This window comes from Chaetomium strumarium (assembly GCF_033439665.1).
Source record: "Chaetomium strumarium strain CBS 333.67 chromosome Unknown B0T15scaffold_1, whole genome shotgun sequence".
Classification (NCBI taxonomy): domain Eukaryota; kingdom Fungi; phylum Ascomycota; class Sordariomycetes; order Sordariales; family Chaetomiaceae; genus Chaetomium; species Chaetomium strumarium.
Window position 1 is genome coordinate 5,304,760 of NW_026944429.1, and position 16,877 is coordinate 5,321,636.

General features: G+C 55.8%; 6 protein-coding genes and 1 non-coding gene across 7 annotated transcripts; 4 read left to right on the plus strand and 3 right to left on the minus strand.

Moving 5' to 3' along the window:
• The first annotated feature begins 208 nt into the window (after positions 1 to 208).
• B0T15DRAFT_408401 (signal peptide peptidase-domain-containing protein) lies at positions 209 to 2,741 on the plus strand. The gene is made up of 2 exons (XM_062865337.1): positions 209 to 1,460; positions 1,523 to 2,741. The coding sequence occupies exons 1-2, from the start codon at positions 553 to 555 to the stop codon at positions 2,337 to 2,339; spliced, it is 1,725 nt and encodes a 574-aa protein (XP_062726756.1). The 5' UTR covers positions 209 to 552; the 3' UTR covers positions 2,340 to 2,741.
• Positions 2,742 to 4,332, plus strand: B0T15DRAFT_426777 (uncharacterized protein; the record flags this gene model as incomplete). Its single annotated transcript, XM_062865658.1, has 3 exons — positions 2,742 to 3,129; positions 3,268 to 3,407; positions 3,489 to 4,332. Exons 1-3 carry the CDS (start codon positions 3,034 to 3,036, stop codon positions 4,330 to 4,332), a joined length of 1,080 nt encoding a protein of 359 aa, XP_062726757.1. The 5' UTR covers positions 2,742 to 3,033.
• Positions 4,333 to 4,675: 343 nt separating this feature from the next.
• On the minus strand, positions 4,676 to 4,749 carry B0T15DRAFT_t23. The gene has a single exon. It is a non-coding gene; the product is annotated as a tRNA-Asn (tRNA).
• A 962-nt stretch (positions 4,750 to 5,711) lies between these two features.
• On the plus strand, positions 5,712 to 7,212 carry B0T15DRAFT_58130 (SUR7/PalI family-domain-containing protein). The gene is made up of 3 exons (XM_062871089.1): positions 5,712 to 5,975; positions 6,063 to 6,546; positions 6,632 to 7,212. Exons 1-3 carry the CDS (start codon positions 5,966 to 5,968, stop codon positions 6,882 to 6,884), a joined length of 747 nt encoding a protein of 248 aa, XP_062726758.1. The 5' UTR covers positions 5,712 to 5,965; the 3' UTR covers positions 6,885 to 7,212.
• A 532-nt stretch (positions 7,213 to 7,744) lies between these two features.
• On the minus strand, positions 7,745 to 10,276 carry B0T15DRAFT_58125 (kinase-like domain-containing protein). The gene is made up of 2 exons (XM_062871088.1): positions 8,280 to 10,276; positions 7,745 to 8,204 (listed from the first exon to the last, which is right to left on the minus strand). Exons 1-2 carry the CDS (start codon positions 9,879 to 9,881, stop codon positions 7,788 to 7,790), a joined length of 2,019 nt encoding a protein of 672 aa, XP_062726759.1. The 5' UTR covers positions 9,882 to 10,276; the 3' UTR covers positions 7,745 to 7,787.
• A 2,259-nt stretch (positions 10,277 to 12,535) lies between these two features.
• Positions 12,536 to 14,714, plus strand: B0T15DRAFT_58168 (auxin efflux carrier). The gene is made up of 3 exons (XM_062871090.1): positions 12,536 to 13,026; positions 13,085 to 14,501; positions 14,566 to 14,714. The coding sequence occupies exons 1-3, from the start codon at positions 12,732 to 12,734 to the stop codon at positions 14,627 to 14,629; spliced, it is 1,776 nt and encodes a 591-aa protein (XP_062726760.1). The 5' UTR covers positions 12,536 to 12,731; the 3' UTR covers positions 14,630 to 14,714.
• A 547-nt stretch (positions 14,715 to 15,261) lies between these two features.
• B0T15DRAFT_507589 (uncharacterized protein) lies at positions 15,262 to 16,096 on the minus strand (the record flags this gene model as incomplete). Its single annotated transcript, XM_062867657.1, has 2 exons — positions 15,262 to 15,719; positions 15,811 to 16,096. The coding sequence occupies 2 exons, from the start codon at positions 16,094 to 16,096 to the stop codon at positions 15,262 to 15,264; spliced, it is 744 nt and encodes a 247-aa protein (XP_062726761.1).
• Between the last annotated feature and the right edge of the window lie 781 nt (positions 16,097 to 16,877).

Consider the following 16,877-nt stretch of genomic DNA (forward strand, 5'->3'; position numbering starts at 1 on the left):
ACCCGGAGAGAAGCTGAGCCAGATGACCAAACACGGGATGCAATTCAATGGAAACGCAACTACATCCTGTCTACTCGTTGAATGCTGCAATTGATGTGGCCATAATGTCAGCGCCAAAACTGAGTTTCAGGTGGGAATATGTATCTTACACAGTGAGACAGTACACGATATTACGAACAGTACCTCGGTACTCAGTAACCCGAACCCTGGATCTTGAATTGTGTGGGGCCCATGAAGCGAAATGCAGTGTGGCTTCTACGTTGTGTCAGGACTCTTAGAACGTTAGATCGGATTCAGAACCTGTATTCGTACCTACCTATCTTAATAACAAGAACGAAGGACGCAGCTCAACTCAAGGAAGCGGCAAGAACCTCTGGGAAGGCCTAGTGTTTCCATCAGCATATTTCAACAACCGCTGAAACTCATTACTTGTCTCTGACTTATGGAGCCCACATCGAAGCATTGATATATAGCATTCACGCTATTTCGGGCAGTCCTCTTCTCTCTTTACAGTTGAATTCCCACGCGGTGTCTGCAGCCTTCAAGGTGGCGATGGCGTCGGATACCAATCCGCCCGATGTGGCCGACTTATCCTCCCCGTCTACACCAGGCCTTACCGAAACGGGCGCTTCACCAGCTTTCGCCCTTTCGTTGCTATTGGAATCACAGTACGTCCTTGTGATTGTCAGTGCAATGATCATCATCTGGCTAGGCGCCCATGGCTCGCTCCGCCGACCACCCTCAGCCGCACTGGCCAAGCTCAAGATCGGGGAGAAAAGACGGAAGGAAGAGAAGTTCGCCGAGAGTCTCGACGCCTCGGATGCCATCAGGTTCCCAGTCATGCTGGCTGTCGTCCTGGTCGGCCTTTATTATCTGATCCAATGGCTCGAGGACCCAGCCATCTTGAACAAAATCCTCCGGACCTACATGGGTGTCATGTCCATCACCGGTCTGGGCGAGCTTACCGGGGACGCCTTGGATATTTTGGCAAGTTTGATCTTTCCGGCCGTGTGGGTCGACGGCAAAGGCCAGGTCTACCACATTGACCGGGATCGCCGTTGCCAGTATGTCATCAATCGGGAGACTGGCGAAGAAATTGTCGTCAAGGGTAGGGAAACCCCGTTGCCTGGCCGTCTAGCCAGCCTGGCGCCATCAGACCGGTCAAGGCGCCGGCTCTGGAATCTGCGCCACCTGCTTAAGGAGCAATGGTCCTTCGTGCTCATGATGCGTGGCGTGTTCTCCGAAACGTTCAACCTCCGGGCCAGCGATATCCTGGGCTTCGCCTTCGCGGGGGCGGCCGCAGTGGCTTACCACCGGACTGGGTGGGATGCGCTGTCCAACCTCCTCAGCATTGCCATGTGCTACGTCTCCTTCATGATGATCTCTCCGACGTCGTTCAGCATCGGCACCATGATCCTAGCCAGCCTCTTCGTCTACGACATAGTCATGGTTTTTTACACGTACGTCCTCCCTTGCCAACCTGCGCGCGTTAGATTCCATGGGAGGTCCTGACTTTTGATAGCCCCTACATGATAACCGTTGCGAAGAACATCGATGCGCCTATCAAGCTCGTCTTCACCGGACCCAAAGGCGTCAGCATGCTCGGCCTCGGCGACATCGTGGTGCCCGGTATGCTAATGGCCCTCGCGCTGCGCTTCGACCTGTTCCAGCACTACCAAAAGCAAGTCAAGCTGGAACCGGTTCAACTCACGACCGAAATGACGTCGGAAAGCGCGCCCGGCGTCACCAACACCACCACCACAACCACGACCCATTATCGGCGCGTCAAAGCCCCCTATGTCGATACCCGCGGTCAGTGGGGGAACCGCTTCTGGGCCACACCGCTAGGCCGCCTGTGGCCCGTCCCTGAAGCAAGCGAGACTATTGCCGCGACCGCCTTCCCCAAGCCGTACTTCTACGCTTCCCTCGCCGGCTACGCCGCAGGCATGCTTGTCACGCTCATCGTCATGTTGGTGACCCGCCACGGGCAGCCGGCGCTGCTGTACCTGGTACCCGGCGTGACTGGGTCGCTGTGGCTGACGGGGTGGTGGAGGGGTGAGCTGAAGGATATGTGGGGATATACCGAGGACGGGAGCTTAGACACGGAGGATGTCATTGTTGAGGTTGATGGTGAGGGGAAGGTTGTTCAGCAGCGAGTCGAGGGCGGTTCGGCCGAGGACAAGAAAGATAGCGGGGAGGGTGAATCTGAGACCAAACCCCGAGGGGAGAACGGGGGTGGCCAGGAAAATGGGGTGGATAAGGAGGCGTCACAGTCGTCTTCCGAGTCCCTCTTTGTTTTCTCTGTCAGCATTCCCCGTCACCCGAGACCGGCGGCTTAGGCATTGCCTATGCTGGCGTCTGGGATGAGTTGTGTCAGCTTTCGGTTCGGGAAAGGTATGGTCATAGCGGGCATCACTGGTTTGTTTTGCATGCTGTATCGAGATGTTATAGAGCGTCGGAACTTCTATTGCTTCCGCGTCACGAGTGTATTGTCTACCCGGCTATGTGAATTTCGTCTTGAGCAGAACTTTTGCGACTCGCATCTTCAAGGTATGCTCAGCCTTCCAGAAGCGAGGTCAGACGCAGGTTTGTCGAAGTGGGGTCCGGTCCGGCCCGGCCTGTTAGGGCTGGACCCGGGATCTTCGCCGGACGGGGCCGACGATTAGATTTGGTGCCGGGCGACAAAAGGAGGTTCGTTCCCTCTCACTGGCGGGGGAATGGCCGGGGTGATGAGTATTCATTCAAAAGGTGTCGACGAGCCGAAGTTCTGCAGGTATTCCAACTAGAGCGTAATTTGGTGCTCAAGTCGCACTGCATGAATCTCGCGCACGCTGCCGATGCAGTCTCCAATCCCACACGTCGCTCTTAGTTTCACTACTTCCGATGCACCCGTGGATGAGGCTGTAAGCCGATGAGAACGACGCCGAAACTCATTTCCCCCCCAACATTGCCCGAATCCTACAATTCCTGATATGTCGCAACAATAAGGTTTCAAGCAATCCTCAAAGCACGCTGACGGACGGACCCGGCAAAATGTCGCCTGCCGAGCAGCCGATCCTCGCCCAATGGATCCTCGACACGCGCTCCTGGTTCCCCGAAGTCACCAGCACCCAGCAACTCGAGACTCATGTGAGTCTCTGACTTAGCTCTCATCGATCTTCCTGAGTCGTCTTATCTTCTTCAGTCACACCTCTCTAGCAACCCCTCAACCCTTGCGCCCCCAATCGCAAAGACGATGTGAAATACAGCCCCTGACCTTCATCGCAGGCCGCTCGCGCCTTTTCCTTTCTTCCCCCATCCGCCCGCACTGCCATACTCCGCTACTACCATCCCCGCGACGCGAAAATGGCGCTGGCCTCCGCTCTGCTGAAGCACTACGCCGTCGCCAAGCTATCCCACACCCCCTGGTCGCAGCTCCTCACAGCCAACAACAACAACAACAACAACAACAACAACAACAACAACAACAACAACAACAACAACAACAGCAACAACAACAACCCGGACGGCGCCTTCACCCGCGATGCGCGCACCAAGCCGGTCTACATCGACCCGGCCACCGGTGCGCAACCCGTGTCCTTCAACGTCTCCCACCAGGCCGGCATCGTGGCCATCATCGCCGTGGCCGGCTACCACCCACCACCACCACCACGAACAGCACCCTCCTCCTCCACAAATGAGAGAGAAGCAGGGCAAGCGGAAGCGGGAGCAGAAGTGGGAGTGGAAGTGGGCGTCGACGTGGTGTGCACCAGCGAGCGGCGGGCGCGCGACCACGCCATGATCGCGCGCGACGGCTGGCCCGCGTTCGTCGACATGCACGCCGACGTGTTCGCGCCGGGCGAGGTCGCCTACCTCAAGCACCGCGTGCTGCTGCGAATGGCCTCCTCGGTGGGTGGCGGCGGCGGCGCGCCCACGACGGAGCAGCTGGTGGACGTCAAGCTGCGCGCGTTCTACGCGCTGTGGGCGCTGCGCGAGGCGTACGTCAAGCTGACCGGGGAGGCGCTGCTGGCGGACTGGCTGAGGGAGTTGGAGTTTGTGGATTTCCGGCCGCCGCGGCCGACGGCTGGGTGGGAGGTGCCCGCGCGTGAAGGGGGCGGGCAAGAGGACAGGGACGGTGAGGACGCCGAGGTGATTCGACGGATAGACATCAGGTTCAAGGGGAACAAGGTCGAGGACGTGAATATGTGCCTGAGGTCCGTGGGACAGGATTACATGATTGCCACAGCGGTGAGGACACCAGGGAGGAAGGAGGACGGCTTGGGCTGGGGGCTTGGACCGTACGAGATACTATCATTGGAAGAGGTGCTGGACTTTGCCGAGTCCAGCAGGTGACGGCAGAACAATGAGCCGGCCCACGGGTCATCGCACGCTCGTGAGCTCGCAGATCCATCGTCAACTCTCAACTATGTGGGAAGATATCTACTCCAATATCCATCTGTCTTTTTCTGGTATAGTCTCAGGTAGGTAGGATTGCAATTTGCGAACCGTGTACGGTGGCATGAGATTGTTCCGAAACCAGGGAGCATTTACATTGGCAGCTTCAACGGTGGCAATACTACGGAGGTATGTACTCGCCGGACAATCAGGACAAGGAAAAAGACTCCCTGAACAATATGTACCTGGTAGTCTAATGTCCTCACTGCAAAAAGTACAGGTGCAAAAGTGAATATACCGCCTCCTCCGGGAAGGCTCGAACTTCCAACCTCCTGATTAACAGTCAGACGCGCTAACCAATTGCGCCACAGAGGATTCGGGCCTAATTGGTTGTTTGATGCCGAGCAGAGAGGTTGAAGAGCCGGACAAGGCGGGCCTCCGATTGTCAGCGCTGAGGCTGGTGACCGAGCGAGCCTGAGCTCGGTTTGACATTGACAGGAGGCGAGGACGAGGTTTCTCACAGCATGTGTACGCTCCATACATCTACCTATTTATTTCATGTGCTCCGGTCCTGGTTGGCGGGCCATCATCCAGTGATCAGCGGTGGCGCAATGAACCAATAGTGAAGTGACAAATGGAACGGTCTGAGACCTTCTCAAGTACTCGTCGACAGGTGTTCTCTCTCCGTCACCCCTGAGCTGAAGCTGAAAACTGTCCACCCTATAATGCTGCCCGAGAGCACTTCAGAGGTTAGAGCAGCACAGTCCAGTATGCCCTCGTCCAGACAGCTTGGATCGTAACACCCTAACCTTCGAGCGCGCGACAATGAGCCGCTCTGTAGATACACTAGGTCCCTACCTACCAGATAGTAGTTGTGTGAAGCCGGCTAGGGAGACCTTGAAAAATGACGTCGGCAGCGAGGGAGACGGCACATCTCGTGTGTGGGACGCCAAGCTCACCTATGATTGGATCGGCAATGCAGCCAAGAACTGTGTCTGCTAGCACATGCGTGAACATGCGTCATCTCGAGCTCAGCTGCATTTGCAGGACCCACGACGGCTCTTGTCTGAGGTGGGCAACGTCAATTGTGATGGAAGTCTGAGATCGACCTGATAGGGATGGAGAGACGTTGGGCATCTGCCCACCCACGTAGGTAACCGTGGCTTGCCAGTGTCCTTTATTCTACTCCTTCCATTGACCTTCTGCCATATCCGTAAGCCGGTAACTCGATGCTCCTTGAGGTTGTCCTTGTCGTGAACCTCTAGCTTCTTCACTTATGTACTCGGCGCCCTCCCACAGCTGCCCGTGTCGGTTTCACATTGAGTCCACCTTTCACGCCCAGTAACTTTACATCCAGAGAGCTCTTGGGCATCGCCAGATACTCCCATCCGGTTGCCTCCCCCGGTGTTGGGCTGCAGCGCGGCATTGATCAGGTGTGAAATCCAGTCGGCGCAAGTCAACCACAGCTTCAATCACCCCTACTCGATTGCAACGCGCCGGCATCTAAAGTCGGCCCGAGACCTCTTCTCACTTCAACTCCATACCCAAGCGCTAGGGGCACCGAGCCAGATAACATAGCTGGCCGCTGAACATGGCGCGAAGTAAGTTCCCTTCATTAGCACGCAAGAAAATTAAAGACAGCCAGACAGACCCGTAGCATGCACTAACACAACTCTTTAAAAACTCAGCTGCCCGCCTGGCCGCTCCCGCCCTCCTCCTTCTCGCGGCCTCGCTCGTACTCCTCTGGTTCATCATCCTCTCCGGGATCACCCGCACGTCGCCGCTGCGACAGACCTACTTCCTGCGCGCCGACACGTCGGGCATCCCGGGCGCAAGATCCATCTCGCAATGGACCTACTTCCGGGTGTGCGGAGCAGGCAACCTGGACTGCGGCCCCTCGCGGCCCGCGCTGCCCCTCGGCGACGCCTGGGCGAGCGGTGCGGGCGGGGTGCCGGCGCCGTTGATCGGCCGCTATGGCAACGGGACGACGTCGTTTCACTACTGGTACATGTGGCGCTTCGGGTGGGTGTTCTTCCTGCTGGCGCTGCTGTTTGAGGTGCTGGCCTTCGGGGCCGGGCTCCTGGCGCTGTGCAGTCGGCTTGGATCCGTGCTCGCGGGGCTGATTGCGCTGGCCGGGTTGGTGTTTTTGACTGTTGCTGTGTCGTTGATGACGTAAGTGGATCACCTTCTCTTTTTCTCGCGTACTGTAATGAGTGGGAGGGGGACGCATGGAGCTAAACAAACGGGGGGTGACTAGGGCGACTTTCGTCGGGATGCGGAATGTCTTTGCCGACGCCGGACGTGCGGCCTCGCTGGGACGGTATGCCTTCGGCTTCGCCTGGGGCTCCTGGGCCGCGCTCTTGATCAGCGCCATCCTCTTCTTCCTCGCAAGGCATAAGCGGGAGCCCGCTATTGCTGCTACGAGCACCGGCCGTACGCGCCGGTCCTGGTGGCCATGGAGGAGGTCCGCCACGCGGAGGTCGAGCCGGGTTAAGGGCGATTATGCCTGAATAGATCCGGGTGTTATGGAGCTCGCCGGCCTGGGCGGGAATAATAAAGAGGAGAAGTCGAATGAATGGTTAAATGGACGACAACACAGCTTGATGAATAGAAGAGAAGCGAACGACATATATGAGATGATGATGATGGATGGACCGGCAAGGATCAAGATTGCAACCCATCGGCGGACGTGTTTCTTTTTGTCTATGATACCAACCAAGCCTGATACCTACAACACACCGGGACGTCTTCCCTGTTTCATTTATGTATTTTGTAATAGCCAGATAGCGGAGAGCACCATCCAGTTATACAATCATTAATTTCTCTTCGTAAACATCATAGCAGTCTCGATCTCACTACTCGGGCTGCTCTCCACGATAAGGGACATTTGATCGGCTTCATCTTTCCAACCTTATTAGCAGACACCAACCATCACGCACCGCTTTCCCCAACCTCTAGGTACTGTCCTCTCTCAGATTCACAATCCTGGGCACAAAAGACAATTGCGTTTCTGAGAACAATGCCGACCCTGCAATCTGTCTACAACAGTGCCGTCAAATAGTCTGCAAGACGCCGTGCGGTAATGACACCAGAACATCGAGAGCCAGCAAGAGAATGCCGAGGGACACGCCGTTCATCCAAGCAAGCAAGCAAGCCATGGAAGGTCGGACCTTTGTCAGCAAAGCGAGGTACCGGGTATGTTATGTTCACCACCCAACAAGCCAGCCGTTTCATCCGCCAGGAATGATCGGTGCACTCCTGTCATTCTTAAAAAAGCAGGAAACACAATTCAAGAAACGAACAACCTCTCCTTGTCCCCTTGGATAACTCCCCTCCCGGACTTCTCCAGCCGTCGATGATGTACACATCGCTTGAACCATCTGGAACACAAGCCGACCAAAACACCCGACGATTCATGGTTTGATCCCGCCAAGAGGGCTCCCAGCCGGACTGACCGAATCCAGCGGCGCAGCGTGCAACGCAGGCCTCTCGGCCTGCTCCTGCAACAAACCCTCCCTCTTCCGTTCTAACACGGTTTTTACCCACTCGGCAACCTCGTAATCTCCTTCGCCTATCAAGCCCGACGGGTTGTTCAGACTCAGCGAGCCCGTCGCGTCGGCCAACTCGTTATCGGCAGCCGCTTCCTCCGCCTCGGCGTCCTCGGTGATCGTCTCGGGCTTGCCTAGGCTCTTGATCCAAGGATGGGCGAGGAGCATCGCGTACGTGTGGCGCTTCTTTGGATTCTTGTTGAGGCAGGATCGCACGAAGTCGCGAGCGAGCGGAGAATAGCCCTCCGTGGGGAGGTCGGGAGGGTCGCCTTCTACGATGGCCTAAGTAGAACATGTTAGAGGGGATATTTGGCAATCTGGGAAGTCGGGAGGAGTGGGAGTAAAGTAGCAACGTACGCTGAGCTGGCTAAAGATGGTACTCGATACCTCAGGCGGGTACGGATACCTCCCCAGAGCGCACTCGATGATTGTTAAACCCAAGCTCCAGATGTCGCTCAGCACGTCGTACGTCCCGTCCGCGGCGCCAGGTGCGCCAACGACAAGAGCACCGCCGCTGATGCGCTCGGGCGCCATGTAACTCTGGCACCCAATGTTGGTCTTGGCAATGCTGGCCACCAGATTGCCCGACACGCCAAAGTCGCAGATCTTGACCTGTCCGTTGGTGTTGACCAGGATGTTGGTCGGTTTCACATCGCGATGGATGATGTTATGGTCGTCTTTGAGCGTTTTGAGGCCCATGATGGTCGCGAACGTGATCTTGCGGAGGACATCCTCTGGGATGCCGCCGGCGTAGAGTTTGTCGATGCTGCCGCCGTCCATGTACTCGATGCACATGTACACTGCGCCTTCCTGATAAAAGGCGCCGTAAAAGTCAATGATGTAAGGAGAGACGCATTCGTGTAGGATGACCAGTTCTTTGAGAATCGTCGTGAACTTGGCCTCGTCGAGCTCGAGCCGGATCTCCTTCATGGCCATCACAACCCCTGTGGTTGCCCGTCCGCCGCTCCCGGCCGAATTTGGTGACGTTTCTTCACCGGCCTCGCCTGTCTCAACCGCAGATTGTTGCCAGGCAGGAGACATCTTGAATCTGCTCAACCCCTGACCAAAACGGGGCGCCTTTGGCCTTGCATGCCTAACCTTGTAGACCGTGCCGTAGTTCCCCTTACCCAACTCATCGAGCACTTCGATCTCGTCGAGCGAGATGGAGAAGGTCTGGCCGTTCGCAAAGTTGACCCCCGTGCGGGTGATCGTCGCGGCACCCTCGAATGTGATCCAGCCCTTGTCTGCATCGATGTAATTCTTGAAGTCGCTGAGCTTGGAGCCGCGCCCTTCCCCGTTCACGGCGGGCTGCTTGCCTGCATCGGCCCCTAAATCTGACAGTTTTGGCGTTCCGGATGGTGATGGATCTCCGGACCCGGAAAGATTTCCCAGCTTCATGGCTCTTCTCTCGCTCAAGCTCGGGGGCTTCTTTATGCCGGGAACCGCAGGTGCAGATTTCGGGAACCCCGGAGGGAGGGGCCGTCCCATGCCACCCGGTAACCTGAGGTTGGATGGCAGGCCACCCGCTAGCCCGCCGGCGACGGGTCCCTTCATATTGACGTCCCTGCTCATGCCTGTGGGCCCACCGCTTCCCCGGCCCGCCATGCCCATGCGCTGCTCTTGCAGGGCTCGTGCCTTCTGCATGATGTCCGAAGGCAGAGCATTCGCGCTTGGGGTCGGCCGTCTCACAGTGCTCAACAAGCCGGTAACGCTGGAGCTGGGGCTCATAGGCGCAGTAGACTGCGGATCTGACAACGTCCTTAGACCAGGGATCCGACGGGGCAGATCGCTAGCGCTGCCCGGCGAGAGTCCAGGTACCGCGTCAGAGCCGGAGCTGGGCGGATCGAGGGGCGTGCTCGCCTCGGAGGAGTCGTCGATGGAGCCCGGCGATGTTGGGTTGCTCGGAGCGAACTCATCCGCCGGCGTTACCGGCTCAGAGTTGTCGGCGTAACCAGCCATTGCGCCGGTGTCGAGGCCGTACACGGGTGTTGTATCTGCGGTTTCGGCTACCTACGGCCTGACATGTGTGGTAAAACGGCGTATCTTCGTTTAAATGAAGTGCGTGTGCGTGTATTAGAATGATATGTCGGGGACCTAAGGCCGCCTACGGCAAAGAATCCTCTGTGGAGAGGACGTGAAGGCACAGCCGGGCAGACAAGAGAACCTTGTTGGGGCGAGATGAGGATGAGTCTCTCTGCGCTAGTCAAGCGATCGTCAGGAGAGAGTTAAAGAAGTCGGCCGGTTTCGCTACAGCGGAGGCGGAGGCTCAGACTCAACACACGGGGAAATTTTCTGGAAGGCGGAAGCGCAGTTGGCACGGATTGGGCCGGATGCGGGATCGAGATCTGGATTGCAGAGTTGACCTGTGCGGGTCGGTGCGGATGAGAGAGCTCAGTGCTAAGGAAGCTGAAACGGCTCGTCTATTGGCCCGTGGCGGCCCGATGGAGCTCTAAAAGCGGCGAGTTCCAAAAGCGACAGCGCACTTCGACAGGCATGCAGGTAAAGAGGCAAAAGAGCCAAAAGACGGAGAGGACCCTCTCGGAAGCAAAGCCTCGGTTGCCACGAAACACAACCTTCGAAGATAATACTCCAGGAGCACAATAAGCGAGAGCATAAGTAACATAAAACCAGTCCTCAAAATTCATGTTAACGTGTGAGCATGTCACCGGTTGGGCTTTCGGCCAGCACATGTCTGTAAGAAGGCCTCCATTGACTTCTCTGCCAAGGATCAACGAGCTCATGCGATGAGAAACCTTGCTGTGGACCGCGGGGCTCAGCGGGAACGAACCCCACCACAGATTGCCACCTCCTGTCGCATATACCAGTTATACCAGTGTCCTGGAACAGCCATTGGAGGTAGTCTTAATGAAAGTCCACGCGGATAGTTGTAGCTGGCAGTTATGCATATCCGGTGATCCCTCGCCTGGGCTGGCGAACCGGTTTCGCGGACTCAGAGCAGGGCAACGTCTAGGTAGTAGTATAGACTATAGCTTATGCTGCGGCTATCAATGCAGTATGACGTCCTAGCTAAGCCTGGTGGGGGCTTGATACGGCTGTGGCGCGGGGCGCATGGCCTCGGCGTTCCAGGATCGACCGATCAGCGAAGGAGTGATCGCCGCGGACGCAACCCCAAGTACATAGTCAAATAGAATACGAAGCGTATGTATGCACTTTGCGAAAATAGCCAAATAATGAGTTGGAGTTACTGTAGTCATGATCTGTTGAGCGTGAGGCAAACTGAAGCTGTCCAATGATTTGCTGTGTGATTCTGAAACAGGCGACGAAATTTGGTCGTGCGGATCGACGGGCCCTGCAACAGCTCCCTTATCTTATCTAGGAGCAAATACTCCGGGCTCTCTATCGGGACGCTTTCCGCTCAACCTGCCCAATCCGGAGCGACGTACCGACATTAGGCGAGACCTCGGGGACAAGACGCCCGAGGGGCCGCCGCATATATAATTCGAGATATTTGGTTAAGACAACGGTCAGCTACCTAAAGTTGGGTGTAAAGTGGTTATCAAGCTTTGCTGAACCTTCAATGTAGATTGTGCAACATCGAGGATTATGACTACGGTACGCAACGATCGTTGTGCGATTCTCGAGCTCACCATAGGGTACCTATACAGTATGACGGGAACTAAGGCAGAGCTAACTCCCGCCGTCTCTTCCTGCGATGAATGTGTTCCTGTGTACTCTGTATTGTACATGTAAATCGAATTGCATCAACAGGAACCAACCAGAGAGCTAGGCCGAAACACGTTCCACGCAACACTAGGTAGGTACTGAGTAAGGTAACGCAGATATACATCAGTAAGTACCTACAGTTTGTATACAAGATTCATCAGCTGCGTCGTTGTGTGTACTGTAGCTGACCTCGATGCAGAAACATAGCATGCGGATGATACTACGGAGTACTAAACCGCTAGACTCGGAGTCGGAGCGCGTACAGTACCCTGAAACCCCATTCCCGCCGCGTTGATCACTTGATAAGCCACGTTTGCATAAAACATTACTGTCTTTGTTTAGGATTGAAGAGTGTCCATGTCAATGAATATGATCTGGAAAGAAGCATGATACACTGCGTCCATACCTCTACACAGTACACGTGTAACAGCCAGGTCGTGCACACAACGTCATCGCCGGTCAGTCTTGCGCGACTCGTGTGTCTTGATAGGCGCTTGGCGATTGCTTGGCGTCGCTTGGCAGCTCCCTGGCCTGCAGGTGTTGAGAGAAACAACCTACCGAAAAAGAGCGTCTTACTCCGTACTACAATAGTGAGCGCCTTATGATTACTCCGTCGAGGCAGTGGATTGTGAGGTACTGCACTATCAGTCAGCTTGTGCCCTATGTTGGCAGTGGCATGCTTCTTTTCCCAAACACAGCGCCGAATCTTTGCAGCTGATATTGCAAATGTGAAAGCCACGCCGCTCTTAGACGGCTGTCCTGTACTTATTAGGAGGTAAGTAACCTGAACGACTTGTTATTCCGGGACAATCTCGTCATTGTACGCCCGGAGCCATCGTGGACATCTCGCCTTTGTTTCTGCTGTGTCTCATTGCGTCAACCCAGCTGGCGAATCAATCTGCGGTGCCAGCTCCACCACTCCCGTCTCACAGCTGCCCTGTCTCGCCTTGTCGCAGACTCAGCAAGGCCTACAAGACAACTTGAACCCCGTGCATGACAACGTTGCAGTGCAATTGCGACATCACCATATAATAAGTGACCCTCATCATCGCCGGCGAACCACCATTTCGAGTCAATTCATCCAGACTTGGTCCTTAGATCGCAGCGCAACATCGGGATCGATTAATGGGTTTCCTCGACATACGGGCGCCGACATCATTGCGGCTGGCCGCGTTGGCCGCCGGCGAGCCTTGGGATCCGGCCCAAACCACAACAACGCCGCCCTTTGTCGTCTTCAAGAAAAAGCCGCATGACTCGCATCCGTCTTTCGACAACCTGGTGCTCTTAGTTTTCGGTGCTGTGTTGGAAGTGGTCTGTGTCAGCTTGCCGGGCTACATCATCGCGCGGTTGGGCCACTTCGATGCCGACAAGCAGAAGTTTCTTGCCAACCTCAATGTCATGCTATTTACGCCATGCCTGAGTGCGTCCTGGTTGTCTCGCCGTGTTGCAATAGGTAGTAGTACTAACAAAGTCCATAGTCTTCACCAAGCTCGCATCGCAGTTGAATGCCGACAAGCTCATCGAACTCGGCGTCATTCCCGTCATCTTCATAATCCAGACACTGGTGTCGTACGTTGTCTCCAGGGTCGTTGCACGATGCTTTGGTTTCAACCGCCGCGCATCCAACTTTGTCACAGCCATGGGCGTATTTGGCAACTCCAACTCGCTACCCATCTCCCTGGTCATTTCGCTGGCGCAAACGCTGAAGGGACTACATTGGGACAGAATACCAGGGGACAATGACGACGAGGTCGCCGCGCGCGGTATCCTGTATCTCCTAGTTTTTCAGCAGCTCGGCCAACTGGTAAGGTGGAGCTGGGGATACCATGTACTTCTCGCGCCCAAACACAAGTATGACGAGTACGCCAACGAGACGGTTGAGGAAGGCCGCTATCACGATGAAGAGGAAACGGAGAATGAGGAGGAGGCTGAACAGGTTCTCGAGGGTGTTAGCATCGTTCATGAGACAGGCGACGAGCAGGGACATCACCGTCCCGCGAGCCCAACCCACACCGACGATTCGCACGCGTATGAGCCGGCCGGCCGGACCCCGGTGGCGGGGTCGTCGGGAGGATCACCGAATGACTCGGATGACGACGAGCATGGTGGGACATGGAAAGCACACAGGAAGTCATTATCAAACGGGCCAGGTGCAAACGACGCTCTTGACGACCATGAGGGGCTCGACCGGATCCTATCCTTCCCCCGCATCCGCAGTGCGGACGAGTTCGAGGCTCCCCAGGGCATTAAGGGAGTTCCCGTGCGGATGAGGCGCTTCATCAGGAAGACAGAACTCAAGGCGTGGAATCACATGCGTATCACCAGTCGCCGCGCATATAACGCCCTTCCGCAGCCCGTGCAGGTCGCCCTCACAAAGCTCCACCACGTATGGCAGCGCGTCTATCAATTCCTCTGGGACTTCATGAACCCTCCCCTCTGGGCGATGCTCGTGGCCGTCTTGGTTGCCTCCGTCCCGGACCTGCAAGCCCTCTTCTTCCGCGAAGGTTCTTTCATCAAGACCTCGGTCACCAGCGCCATCAGCTCCTCCGCAGGCGTGGCCGTACCCCTCATCCTCGTGGTCCTCGGCGCCAACTTGGCACGTAACACGCAGGCGCACGAAGACGAGACGGACGCGGAGGAAAAGCAGATCGGCTCGCGGCTGCTGGTGGCCAGCCTCATCGCCCGCATGCTGCTGCCGACGCTCATCATGGCGCCAATCCTGGCGCTCTTCGCCAAATACGTACCTGTGAGCATCCTGGACGACCCGATTTTCGTCATCGTGTGCTTCCTGCTCTCAGGCGCACCCAGTGCGTTGCAGCTGGCGCAGATCTGCCAGATCAACAATGTGTACGAGACGGTCATGAGCAGGGTCCTGTTCCAGAGCTATGTTATCTGGTGAGTGCTTGCACACTGGGTTTACTTGGTTTGATGTGGGGGCGAGATGCTAACTGACTGATAGGATTCTGCCGTCTACGCTGATTCTGGTGTTGTGTGCTATGGAGGTGGTGGAATGGGCAAAGTAGCCTGCTTGCTTCCATGCATATGTTCCAATGGAAGATTGGAATCTGCGGTTTTCCTTTCGAAACCCCTGGGATGGTCTGTGAAACAAAACCTTACTTGTAGGCGGCGTTCCGGCTTGGGTGGGCATCCAGCCAACAACGAAGAATGCCTCCGTGGACGTGCCGTCCTAAATCAGGTGGGACGGCAAGGGAAGTGAGGTTGGCTGCGTTCTCTTGCGCAAAAGGATGGATTCCTTTGTGAGGGCTTTGCGTTGGGGGGGGATACGGAAATACATAGATTGGCGCGCGAAAGGGCAAATCGGAAACCTGGGCATCTGGTATGGTTGTCTGTAGGATTATGATCTGTATTATTATTGCGAGGCATAGCGAGCGGATTAGTTAGGACGCAGGCAAATTGGCATGACTTGCTCTCGTTTGGTAGCGGCGGTTCGGTGAGCTTATCTGGGACTTACACGATAATATGCGCCCGCCTAGGTACCTATGAGAAGGTATTCAGGATGTGGTGGATGGTTGTGGCAGCATTGAGCGTAATAAATCCTCACCAGCTTCAGTCAACGCCTTGCAAGTTGGCTGGCCCAGGCCAACTGTGTCCTCACCACAACCTACCTACCTACCCTAAGTTATCCAACTTCCCCCTACCGCACCCCGTTCATCATGGCATTCCCCTCCCCACCTTCCTCGGGTGCTGTAATAACCCAATCCCTCACTGCCCCCTTCCAGTCTGCAATCCTGACGTCCCGTATGCCCACAACGATCACTCTGGCCTCGTTGCCCGCCGCAAACCGGCTCTGCCCGTTGCTCTCGCCATCCCCGCCTCCCCCCGGTTGCCCGAAGAGCCCAGCATCGGCAGTGCTGTCGAACGTGTTGTTCTCCAGATGCACATCCTTGTAGTACTTCTCCTCCTCGGAGCCCCGCTCGACGAGCCGGGCGCTGCCGTTGATGGTGGCGCTGATGGAGGACACGGCCGACGTGTTGAGGTTGAAGAGCAGCGCCGCGAGCGACGAATGCGGTTCCCTGTTGGGCGAACGGGAGGCTGACCCGTCGGAAGAGAGGCGCCGTGCTTGGGCGGTTGGTGTTGGACGGTGTGAGACCCCTGGAGAGAGAAAGAGAGGGTAGGGTTAGTTTGCTGCCGTCCGCGAGGAGGAAAGGGAAAAGGAGGGAGGAAGGGAAGGTGGGTATATTACAGTCGTGGACAAGTAATGAGACGTTGGGATTGCTGGCTAGGTTGTTCATCTTCTTGCTGGCTGGGTTGGTCGTCATCACGATGACTGGTGAGCGGGAGTAGGGCGAGGATGGGAGGTAGGTGTAGTTCATAAGCGAGACGTGCGGTATGTTCTCGGAGCAGGTGGCCAGGTGGAGGAAGCGCGCGTTCTCGAGGCACTGCACAACTTCTTGCGGGAGGGAGGTCGTCACGCGCATGTTGGTGTTGCCTGCGGAGGCTTCGTGGCTCAAGGGTATTTGTTGCTCCATGGCGATGAACTGATGATACTGGGTGTATTCGTATGTCCCTCGTGGGAGTCCCTCGCGTCTTGGGCGGAGTGCCGCGTGTTTCGATGGTCCAGAATATGGTTGTCAAGAAGATGGCCTGTAACGTACACAGAACCAGCCCAATTACATGCCAGGAAGCTGAGCTCGTCCACCACTTGCAGTTACTCTATTAGTATCAGGCTGCGATCATCGTAGGGTGGGGTGATCCATTAGTTGTACCCCTGGAGGATGACTAATGCGGGGCAGCGTGCCAGTGACCCCTACCGTCTCAGAATGACGTATTGGCGTTCCAAAATCGATAACGTAGCAAATTACATGTGTACGGAGTCGGACAACAAATGTTACACTAGGTAGGTAGATACTTTGAATAATACTTATATACTGGATTTGTAACATAAAGTTGACAAGTATTGAATTATATACGTTAGTAGCACGTTGTAGCTTTGACGCAGGATCTCAAACCTCCGATGTGATGCTCCAGAAGTCGGGATATCACTCAAGACTCAAGAGGTACTGGCAATGAGTTGGCTAAATACAGACGGTTTATAGGGATAACTACGTTCATCTAGACCGAGGTTCGTTAACATAGAATTATATGTACGGTAAGGTCGTGGGCGCCTTATATACTCCGAGTACATTGTCTCACGATGGCCGTTCCTATCAGGAGACCTGACACCGGTTGCCGATCTGGAATCTCTTTACCAATCTCTCAAGATACAGGGTAAGGTATATAGAAGGACGCTACAACCTATACAAGGTGGAT

Coding starts and splice junctions, on each gene's coding strand:
- B0T15DRAFT_408401 (XM_062865337.1), top strand. CDS start 553: ATGGCGTCGGATACCAATCCGCCCGATGTGGCCGACTTATCCTCCCCG. Junction 1,461..1,522: donor ATAGTCATGGTTTTTTACAC/GTACGTCCTCCC, acceptor GACTTTTGATAG/CCCCTACATGATAACCGTTG.
- B0T15DRAFT_58130 (XM_062871089.1), top strand. Junction 6,547..6,631: donor GTTGCTGTGTCGTTGATGAC/GTAAGTGGATCA, acceptor GGGGGTGACTAG/GGCGACTTTCGTCGGGATGC.
- B0T15DRAFT_58125 (XM_062871088.1), bottom strand. CDS start 9,881: ATGGCTGGTTACGCCGACAACTCTGAGCCGGTAACGCCGGCGGATGAG. Junction 8,205..8,279: donor CCATCTTTAGCCAGCTCAGC/GTACGTTGCTAC, acceptor TGTTCTACTTAG/GCCATCGTAGAAGGCGACCC.
- B0T15DRAFT_58168 (XM_062871090.1), top strand. CDS start 12,732: ATGGGTTTCCTCGACATACGGGCGCCGACATCATTGCGGCTGGCCGCG. Junction 13,027..13,084: donor GCTATTTACGCCATGCCTGA/GTGCGTCCTGGT, acceptor CAAAGTCCATAG/TCTTCACCAAGCTCGCATCG. Junction 14,502..14,565: donor TTCCAGAGCTATGTTATCTG/GTGAGTGCTTGC, acceptor ACTGACTGATAG/GATTCTGCCGTCTACGCTGA.